Genomic DNA, 11,082 nt, shown 5'->3' with positions numbered 1-11,082 from the left:
GGGAAAGGCACATGTTATAGGGAGAGACAAAGAGAGGAAAGGGGAAAAGCGAGGGAGAAGAAGGCCTTCAGGGCCGTCGCGTCCTTCTTTTTCTTCATGCGGGTCCCACCGACGCTGTAGATGGTGACGGGGACGGCTCCACATCGGGCTCCTGTTCACCACTGGTGCCATGCCCTGATGTCATCAGCCGATCGTGGCATCCCATCCCGTCCCCGCGGATGGCCTGGTGAACCGACGTGCCTGTCAGCGGCCGTACGGGGATTAGGTGTTACAGTGATCATGCACCCGTCACTGTTGGCGATGCGAACCCCCGGGCGTGGCCTGACGTGGTCACGGGTCACGTCGAGACATGCCCGCTTCCCTCTCGGTATCAAAACTTTGACCCTGGGGTCGTACCCTTAGACCCGTAGTGGTTGGAAGCGGTATGGGTCCCCGTCGAGCGACATGGGGCTCGTGCCCGAGGGGTCGGGCGAGACAGAGCCCGTGCCCTCAAGGTTAGACAACATGGGGCCCGTGCTCGAGGGGTCGAGCGAGACAGAGCCCATGCCCTCAGGGTCAGGCAAGACGGCTCCCGTACCCTCGAGGTCGGGCGACACAGGACCCGTGCCCGATGGGTCTGGAGAGACGGAAACCGTCCCTTCGGGGTCGGTTGAGATTGAAATACATCCTCGATTATCTAGGTGAGTTTGTCATCCGTGATCCTCAGATCCCTTCGTCGGGTATCCCTAATACTGATACCCGACACATCTCTCATCTCTTAGAGATATTTGATTGCTAATCTCACATCACCACAACACAGAAAGAGAAACGGATCTCCATCTATCGCTCAACATAAATAAAGATATAAATAAAGCACAAAGCAGACCTAAACATCTCCAGACAAGATCATACTAGTTGCTCAACAACGCCACCAATGCACGTATTAATAATACGATGTTGCATTGCAATGCAGCTCAAAATTTCCCATTCAGCTGGTTTACGTGACTAACAAAGCACGGATTATCATTCAGAAAAGGTATCCTGAATAACACTAGACCATTTCATTGTTCGCTCATGCGAACAATTGCTACCACAAATGCACGATCATATGACATTGACGTATCTCTTGGCTAGCTGCTTGCCCCTCATGGCCGCTGCGGCGAGGATCCCGCCGAGGGCGCCTGTGACGGCGGCGGATCGCGGCCCGTTAGTGGTGCGGAAGAGCGCGCCCGTGCCGAGCCCAGCAGCGACGCTGTTGATCTAGTCGTCGCGGTCACGGGCCGCGACCATGGCGCTCTCGATCCCGGTACATGAGGCTGATGACGCCAAGCGTGTTCCCGACATGGCGGCCGGAGCTGCCGCAGGCGTTGAGCACGCGGTTGGCGCGGATCTTGGCGGCCTCCCCGGGCTCGGTGCCCCTGGCGGCGGCGCGGAGGCCCAGCGCGGCGCCGCCGACGGCGCCCGAGAGGTACCCGACGCCCGTGTAGAAAGTGAGGTTCTCACCCCACGAGCGCCGCTGCGCCAGGGCCTCCTCCTGGAAGAGGAACTCCGGCGAGGTGGGGAGGTCGTAGAGCGTCCGGTAGTTGTAGGGCATGTTGAGGTCCTGGTACGGGTTGTAGAGCCGGCGTCCGGCGTCAGAGGCGTCGGTGCGGTCGTTTGGTCCCGAAGGGAACATCCGAGGGTCGGCCATGGCGGGCGGCGGTGGTGGTGCTGCTAGGGTTTGTGGTGGTGTCAGCGGCGGGAGGCAGGGGCCGGGGAAGTGGGGAAGGGAAGGCAATGGAGCGTTTTGGTAGCCGCCTTTTGCGAAGAGACCCCTCGATGTTTTATTGGCAGAGTCTGGACACTCCAGACGCTCCAGCCGAGTTTTTTCCCCGTTCTATGCAGATGTTTTGAATGATTACTGGATTTTCTTTCTTGTGATCAAAGCTAGGATGTGTTGTATATGAACATAGACGTCAGATAACATATATACCGCTGATCCTAAGCAAAATGAAGGTAAAGGAACCAAAGTTTTTAAACATCTTGCTTTTTACGCACAACAGGGATTTGCGCCAATGTAAATAAAAGTTTCATCTGAATTTAGGCACAACAGACATAAGTATTTCTAATGACATGCCTTAGAACCGTGTTTCGTGAGCATTCTTGATCGGATATTTAGAAATCTTTTTCATTATCATATACATCTAGCCATTCGGATATGCTGCCTCGCAATTAGCAACTCGGAGCAAATGAAAATCAGCAGAACCCGGCGATAGTGGAGGGACAATTGCAGTTAGCACTTAGCACGCCGCCGCCGCCACGCGACCGTAAGAGCGCAAGCCAACGACGCCTGTTTACTCGCCGCACAAGTGTGGTTTGTTGAAGAAAATCACGGGAAGATATCGATATGGCATCTTCATCCACCCTGCATGATGGCCAGAGGCAGTTCCCTTGCTGAACCGGTCAAGTCAGATTCTGTTTTTTTTTTTTTTTTTTTTTTTTTTTTTTTTTTTGCAACGGAATTCAGTCTTGTTCACGAAGATTTTGGATCCTCGTGGGTCGTGAGTCGTGACTTCGTGAGAAGCTACACCGGCTAATTCGTTACAGCGGCTTTCGAAGAATCTTTGGGGGAGTTGGTGCTTTTAACCAACACCAACAGGTATGGGTAACCTCAAGCCGGCCGGGTTGCCTTCACCGCCGGTCAAGGTCAACACCAACCAAACCGGATCGTGCACCGGTACACGCGCATCTGTACATCACCACCCACGAGCCCATCGTGTCGTGTCAACTGCCCCCGGCTCCCCAGTCGCTGCGCCCGCGCTCCAGGAAAAGGACCCCGTCAAAATCACCCAAAAATCACGCGCGCACATGCCGCTATGCTCCGCGTCCGCGTGATCCTGATCCCCCCTCGAGACCGAGGACCTTCTGATTCGCATCGAACTGCCTGGCACGGGCCACGGGCTGACGGCCATGCCCGCGCGGCCGTCGCTGCATCCGCCGCGCATGTTGACTTGGGCGGGCGGCCGGGCGCTGCCTTTCCGGCCCCATTCTTTGCTGAAGTGGGCGGGCAAGCAGCGCCGTGAAAGAGAAGAGACCGAGCGCACAGTGCAGACAGGTTAGGGGTCAATCAGGTGGCTCGTTAGCTAAGCCAGGCCCGGGCATGGCGTGCGGCGGCAGGGGCGGCACGGGGTGGTCCTCGCTGCCGGCGGACCTGCTGCTCACAGTATTCGTGCTCCTCCCCTCCGACGTCGACCGCATCCGCTTCCGCGCCGTCTGCGCGGGCTGGGGCGCCGCCGCGGCCGCGTGGCGCCCGCGCCCCTGGCTCGTCGGATCCCGCACCGACCGCTCCGGCCGGTGCGCCGGCGCCATGTCGTCGTTCTGGCTCTCCCCCAGCGGCGGCCTCCTGCCCTTCGCCGCCAACGTGCCACCGGGGCTGGAGTACCTCTCCTCGTCCTCCCACGGCTACCTCGCGCTCTCGGACTCGAGGATTAGCCCCAAGGCCATCCTCCTCCTCAACCCCTTCACCGGCAGGCGCGTCCACCTCCCGCCCATCGGCTTCTTCAGCAACTGGCTCGACTTGACCACCGTCGTGCTGTCGGGCGACCCCGCCACGGCCGCCGAGTGGGCCGCGGTGGCCGTCGGGTTCCCGACCACCTGCCTCGCCTACTACAGCTCCGCCACCGGGGCGTGGGCGCGGCTCGACTTCCGCGTGCCCGGCTACGCCGGCGTCGAGCACTACGAGGGGCGGTTCTACGTGGCCTTCAAGTCCCTGATCTGCATCTGCGAGGTCGGCGGGGACGCCCCCGCGGTCATCCCGCTCGAGCACGTTGTCGACGCCCCGGACGACGACGACGACGACAAGCTCCCTGGCGGTGGGAGGCGCGCCGTCGACACGCACCTGGTGGAGTGCGGCGGCCAGCTGCTCCTCGTCTCGGTGCACGACAACGTCGTGTACAACTCGGACGACGACGTCGTCGACATGGCGGGCCTCGCCGTGGACGACGGGGGCAACAAGGGCGGGGACGCGCGTGCGGTGGAGGTGCATAGGGTGGAGTGGCTCGGGGATGGCGCGGTGCGGCTGGTGCGCGTGGTGGACATCGGCTGGAACAATCTGTTCCTGGGGCGGAATCGCGCATTCGCGCTCTCCGGGGCGGACTTCCCCTGCTGCCGCGCCAACTGCATCTACCTCGTCGACCGGCAGGGCCACCCGGACGGGGTCGTCAGGGTGCTGGGCATGGACAGCCAGTGGGCGCGCCACGAGGAGACCATCTGCCCCGACGACGGATCCTCTTCGGCCGGGTGGGCTCGCCGTGGCTGGTTCTTCCCCAACTACTAGCCATGGTGGTCATCTTGTCTCTATGCTTTCTATAGTTAGTACTCCTACTTAGCAGTACAATTTTTGTTGGGGAATGGGGATTGCTTACACAGTCACACAAACTAGTGAACTCCTGGTGCCTCCGTTCGTTAATCCTGAAGTATGTCTACTAAAAAATCGAACGGAGGTACTTTCTGACTGCCATGAGCCGATGATACGACTTGCTGGGGGGAGCCGGGGAGGGGAGGATGGGCAGCCAAGTTTTATCTCGCAAGGAGATGTTCAAGACGATATATCGACGTTAGGATCTGGCTAGAAATGGTCGCCTGTTCAGGCATGTGAAAGTTTGCACTTCCCATAATTTTTCTTTTCAACTCTTTATCTTGTATTTATGCAAAAGTCCCATCCTTGCTCTGATATAACTCACAGAATTGAATGCAACTGTTTCTCACCATCTAGCAGCAACAGTGAGGGTGTGTTTAGTTGGGGAGTTAAAAATTTTTAGGTGTCGCATCGGAGGTGTCGGAAGGATGTCGGGAGAGGTTTTTGAATACTAATAAAAAAAATAAATTACAGAACCCATCAGGAAACTACGATACGAATCTAATAATACTAATTAATCGATCATTAGCACATGTGGGTTACTGTAGCACTTAAGGCTTTTCATGGACTAATTAGGCTTAAAAGATTCGTCTCGCGATTTTGCCAAGAACTGTGTAATTAGTTTTTTTTTCGTTTACATTTAGTACTCCATGTATGTGTCTAAACATACTCTTTTACTATAGGAGGCAAAATTTTTTGGAAACTAAACACGCCCTGAAATGTGCAAATAGAAAAGCTGGTCTTGATAACAAAAAAATTGATTCAGAACAAAATCAATTCATGGGCCTATGTGTGGCCGCTGTTCTTTGCTTTTTCCTACAACTCTGTAGCTCCTAAGCGTTTGCTGGTACTTTTTGGTCTCCTCCACCGGCTGGTGTGAGTGTTTGGGACGGCTTTAAACTGTGCTGTAATTGACTCTGGGTCTTTTGGCTATAAAGTTGGAAGGCCGGGGCGTTTTTGCCCTCGAACTAAAAAAAAACGATTCAACCGAGGCCCAGTTTAGTTCCCCAAAAATTTTGCAAAATTTTTCACATTCCCCGTCACATCGAATCTTTAGACGCATGTATAAAGTATTAAATATAAATAAAAAATAAAACTAATTACACAGTTTAGACGAAATCCACGAGACGAATCTTTTAAGCCTAATTAGACTATGATTGGATACTACAGTGCCCATTTTGCAAAAAATTTTGGAACTAAACTGGCCCCGACTAGTGACAATGGTGTACTTGATAACACTACTGGCCTTGTTTGCCAATAGAAACTGGCCAGGAAAAAACCGACTACTACCAATGTGGTAAAATAAATTTCCTTGTTGACTTAGAGCCGGTTTTGATACAAATAGCTAGTTACTAATTGGGGCTAAAGATTAACCTAAATTAGCTGATATCGGCTAGCTAGTTGGCTAACAACTAGCTGAAAGTTTGGCTAAAAAAGTAGCCCACCTAGTAGCTCTCTTATTTAGAAGCACTAGGGCTAATTTTAGCTATTGTTTAGTTAGCTAGCAATTAGCTCTCCTATTTAGTTAGCTGGCAATTCAGAGAGTCGATAAGGGCAACTCCAGCATCAAATCCGCAAATCGATCTTGGCGTGCCTGAGAGTTCAATGCATGTTTCAGTTTGATGGGATCCGTCCCTCATTATGGTAAGGATTCCTTAATACGGGATGGGGCCTGTAATGTAGGCTTCAGCAAACATTAAGCTATGCATATTTTAAAAAAACTCAAAACATCTTATAATTTTGAAACAAATAAATTGTTACTTTTTAGTTCTCAAGAGAGAAAGAATTAGAAATTTTGTTTCTTGGACACCGTCAACTTCATTAGAGACAAAGTGTGTTGTGAGATCGAGGAGGGTCAGATACTCAGATACGAACCACATAGCTCTGGCAAAGTCAAAATCAAAGAATAAGTGTTTATCTATTTCAGTTTTATGGCATGCCTTGTGTTTAATGTCTGTCGGTGGAGAAGGGAGAAGGTCTATCTCCAGTTGACAGCGCTTGTCGAAGCAAGGCGCATGATTTGTGGGAGAAGGCGACGAGCTCTTCAGATAGAAATGACACAATATTCTCCAATTGCAGAACGAATGCAACTCCCTTTTGGATTCCTAAAATGGATATGACATTCAGTGGGTTTGATGAAGCTTGGGACTTTTGGGTGACATATGGTGGTCTGATGGGTTTTGATGTTCGAAAGTGTCACACGAATACGAGTGATCTTGATGGATTAGTTTGTGCAAATCAAGGTTCTGGAGCTGAGAATAAAAAGTTCAGTATTGTCAAGCGTAATTGAGCTCAAACAAGAACAGGCTGCATAGTTCACATGGGCATTACTTTGGACAGAGAAAAAGGGACACGAGATGCAAGAACAGGGATTATTCAAGATATGCATGGGAGGGATATAGTTGAAAATCCTAAGTTAGACGCTGCACTTCGGTAAAAAAACCTTTGCAAAATATTCCTTCCTCTGGCTTCAAGAGCTGCTGATTCTGAAGACTATTGCTTGCTTGTGGAAGATGCAGTTCATAATTTGAGTAAGCAAGTGGAAGAAAAAAAAATCAGAGGAACTCCTCATATTGATGTTGATCAGTCTAGTGCTCTTTTGTGAATGTACAATTAGACGATGCATGTTTTTGTATATGAAAATAGGAACAGAGAACCTTGATACATGCAAAAGGATCTTAGTTTACCATTTTCTCTTTAGCATGTACTCCCTCTTTTGTAAATGTAATTAGAGGACATTAACCTCTCAGTCTAGAGTAATATATATGATATTATTGTAGGCTCCCATGTGTTAACTGCATTATTGTAATAATTATGCCTTCTTTTTTTTTGGTTTCTGCTTTTTGACTCAAGAAGAACTGGCTCACAGTAGAGGGTGAATACACAATGAGTAGTGACTGCTTATCTTACATGGATGGCTTAGGTGCAATGACTGCTTATCTTGCAGTAGTAGCAGTGACTGCACAGGCTGTGTGCAATAAACTGTGGCACTCACTTTGGACTTGCCATATCTCACGACTACTGCTGTACTGCAAACTCAGCCATTTAGGCTCTGTTCGTTTCGCTGAAAAGTCACGACTGAAAGTATTGTTCGCTGATTTGTTGTGAGAGAAAAACATTGTTCCTTCGCTGAAAAAGTACGACTCATAAGACGCGAACATGACCTTAGAGCCTATTTCGAACAAAGAAATAGAAAACACAGGAATGAGAGAAAACACAAGTATAGAAAAGGAACATAGCTGCAAAACGGAGGAATGAAAAAATATAGGAATTTTTCAAGATAGGTGTCTAGATTGTAGGAATGAAAAGAGAATAGTAAACTTTGAAACTTGATTGCAATATTGACTTATTTTATACCAATCGAATCCTTAAAAATACATACTGGTTTAGGATATAACATATAAACTAGAGAGAGAGCCATATTAGTGGCCCTGTTCGGTTTACCCCATATTCGACTTGTTCGGCTTCTTTTTTCAGTCAGAATAGTATTTTTCTCTCACAACAATTCAGTTGGAATAGTATTTTTCAGCCGGTTTCAGCCAGACCAGCGAACGGGGCCAGACTACTAAGCGTACGAAACTTTTCTTTCCATGGATGCGAGCTGCAGGCTGAAGCAGGAAATGTCAATGTTGCCTCACTGTGAAGGCTAGATTAGCAATATATAAGCATGTTTAGAGAAAGCGAGCAAAGCTGAGCGAGTGGCCACAGGAAAGCTTTCCATTGACTCGGAGCTCATGTTTTGTTTCCTGCAAAAGTACATGTTTCTCCACCGTTCCTATGAAAAGTTCTTGGCCGATTCCTCCGTACCAAACGCATAGTGACATCAGCAAAACAGATGTTTGACATTCCTTTGAAATTCCTTTAAACTTCATTCCAAACATTAGGAATTGAAAATGAATCGCCGAAGGAATCGAATAGGAATTGCACATGAATCACCGAAGGAACTGAATAGGAATTACAAATGAACCACCGAAGGAATCGAAAAAGCGAGGGTTCATTTGTGCACGAGCAGTCGAGCACGACAGTACATTGTCTCGAATAAAAGAGCATTAATTTTAAACGAACGAAATGATTTCAAAGACGAAACTAGAGTAGCATTTTTAATAACTAATAATTGAAAAAAGGCAAAGCATTACGAAGGCCATGCATCGAGCACCTGCGCCTGCGCGGCGGCGGCGTCGTATCCAACACCGGGCGAGGGCAAAACCAAGATAGTATGTGCCAGTGTCCGGCGAGGGGCAGCTTCCGGACGAACTTATCGCGCCGCCTGGGATCCGCTTTGAGATCAATGACGACCATCCCTTGCACGCTCCTCGTATAGTTGACAGCAAAGAAGTAGACACAGCCCGCCCTGACGGCGGGGAAGCCGCTCGCCCGGAGCGCGAACGCGTGGCCCTGCGGCGCCACGAACACGGCGTAGTCCCCGGTGCTCGCCACCGCCTCCGACGCCACTGGCATGCCACCGCCGTCCGCGTCGAACACGATCTTGAACACCTTGGCCAAGTACCGGTTCCTGCGCCTCAAGAAGTAGTGGCTGCCGAGGCAGTACCCTGGGCAGTACCACGGCGACCTATACTCCTCGCGCCGCGCCACCTGCACGACCAGGAGGTCGCCGCCGCACTCCACCAGGCACTGTTGCCAGTCCCACTCCCAACCCGGTGGTAAATAAATCTGTACCGAGCTCACCACGAGCCTCCGGGCCTCGACGTCGCAGAGGGCGAGCCTGCTAGGTTTTGCGAGGAGCACGTAGGGTCGCCCCCCGAAGAACTCGAGCCCCTGGTAGAGCCGCATCGGCTGGCCCTGATGGCCCTGTCCGTTATCATCCAGATCAACCCGCGCCCACTCGGCGTCGCCGGGGCGGCAGAAGGCGAGCACTTCTCCCGGGTTGTGGGTACAGACGTCGTCCCATCTGAAAAAGGCGAACGCCGTCCAGCTGCCGGGCGCGGAGAGAGGGTCGTCGGAGAGGAAGACGTCGAACAGCTGGTAGCCGGCGTCGAAGGCGGGCAGCGGGATCTCGGCGCGGGAGATGGGGTCCCTAAGGAGGAGGCGCTCGCCTTCGTTCACGGCGAGCCAGCCACGCGACGTGCCCCTTACGCAGCGGCAGGCGGGAGGCCATACTCCAGTGACGGCGGCGGAGTCCACGCGGACGAACCTGACGCGGGTGTGGCGACGGCGATCCACGGGCCGCACAAAGGCGTGAACAGGCCCATCGGCAGCGTTCAAGATGAACATTGGGCGGTGCACATGGGCGCCGGCGCCCGCAGCGGCCCGCCAGCCGGGGCACACGCGACGGAAATTGGCGGCGTCGACATCGGTGGGGAGGCGGACGAATATGTCATGCAGCAGCCCTCTCCCGAGGGACGCCCAATCCCTCTCCGTCATGGACGCAAAATGGGTGCGGCACTCGGACTCTCGGAGAATAGCATCGGTCCTCTATACAGCCTGCCGCTGCGACTGCGGCAGAATAGCATCTAACAAACAACAACTCCAACTGACTTTGTGGAGCCAACCGCCTCCAACTGACTCGGCAATCCGATCTACCATCCATATCCCGGGGTTCTCGGTAACCAAACTTTACGAACGAACCGTGTTCGCTCGGCATCCGCAGTGGGCGCTTCCTACGCGAGTGCGCTGCCGCCTGGACTCCTCTCCCGCGTAAGCATACTCCGCCGGCGGCGACGAGTTTTCCGCTGGCCACGAGTTCTTCCGGCAGTGGAAGATGTGGCCACTAAGGGCCCACTCGCCTCGAAATGCTAGTTGCTGCTTCTCACTGCCCCGCGCACCGCCTGGGCTAGTCCCAGAGATCCACGGCCGACGGCCGGAGCCCGGAGGCCTCATGCACATCCCTCGGTGATGGGGATCACCCGCAGCACCCCTCATTGGCCCGTGCCTCCACGAATTCGATTCTATGCCCTCGGAATAGGCTGGTCGCGCTGCCGCCGCAAAAGCGACGAGGCGTGCGCCGGCCAAATTTTGGACCCAAGTCCAACTGAGCAGTGAGCACCGCGTGTGTGCGTTGTGGAGTACTAATTCTCGAATGAGCAAAGAAGGTGCGAGTAGGATGATGCGTTGAGCTCAGGTGTTTTAATGCCAGAGGAAGAATGTGATAAATGAAAGATCTGTTGGATAATGCTTGTATTTTAGAGAGTTTAGAGAGCCCTGCAGATAAGATTTTGTCGACAGGGGGATGTGCGTGCTGATTCCATGCTCAACCAGATGGTCACTTTTCCGAGCTCCATGGCTATTCCTGAGCAAGGCCAGATCTTTACGGTCGGATCCACGACTTGGATCATCGGCCCCGACGACAGCGGGGAAATCATGGAGGCAGGGCAGGATCACCCTGCGTCGATCATGCCAACATCCACAACGACATCTCTGATCTCGACGCCTCGCCACTGGGTTGGGAGATCTATCAACAATGACGATTTGATGGAAGATATCGATTGGGTCACGGACCGCTTAGCGGAATGTCAGCTCCTCATGGATTCGGTCTTAGATCAATCTAGAGCGAGCGAACCTCCTGCAGTCCAAGGTCACCATGCCACTAATGATGAGTGCCCCGCTCGTGCATGTCATTCGAGGTGGCAAGATGAAGATTTGGTGATCATGGCAACTCCAAAAGGGCGTACCGTTCAACGCCGACCACTCCCTGCCCCAACGGAGAGCATGCTGAGGCCCTATCCTTTTGGGCTAGTGGGTGCAAATCC

At 52.5% G+C, this 11,082-nt stretch overlaps 2 protein-coding genes and 1 pseudogene across 2 annotated transcripts; 1 reads left to right on the top strand and 2 right to left on the bottom strand.

Annotated features, from left to right (window-relative positions):
- Nucleotides 1-959: 959 nt before the first annotated feature.
- Nucleotides 960-1,788, bottom strand: LOC136484304 (mitochondrial import inner membrane translocase subunit TIM23-2-like; annotated as a pseudogene).
- Nucleotides 1,789-2,902: 1,114 nt separating this feature from the next.
- On the top strand, nt 2,903-4,784 carry LOC136484296 (uncharacterized). The gene has a single exon (XM_066481543.1). The coding sequence runs from the start codon at nt 3,119-3,121 to the stop codon at nt 4,292-4,294; it is 1,176 nt and encodes a 391-aa protein (XP_066337640.1). The 5' UTR covers nt 2,903-3,118; the 3' UTR covers nt 4,295-4,784.
- Nucleotides 4,785-8,482: 3,698 nt separating this feature from the next.
- LOC136457090 (uncharacterized) lies at nt 8,483-9,757 on the bottom strand. Its single transcript, XM_066457132.1, has one exon. It carries the CDS (start codon nt 9,755-9,757, stop codon nt 8,483-8,485), a length of 1,275 nt encoding a protein of 424 aa, XP_066313229.1.
- Between the last annotated feature and the right edge of the window lie 1,325 nt (nt 9,758-11,082).

Source organism: Miscanthus floridulus, chromosome 1, assembly GCF_019320115.1.
Source record: "Miscanthus floridulus cultivar M001 chromosome 1, ASM1932011v1, whole genome shotgun sequence".
NCBI classification, from domain to species: Eukaryota; Viridiplantae; Streptophyta; class Magnoliopsida; order Poales; family Poaceae; genus Miscanthus; species Miscanthus floridulus.
This window is presented reverse-complemented; position numbering and strand designations above follow the sequence as displayed.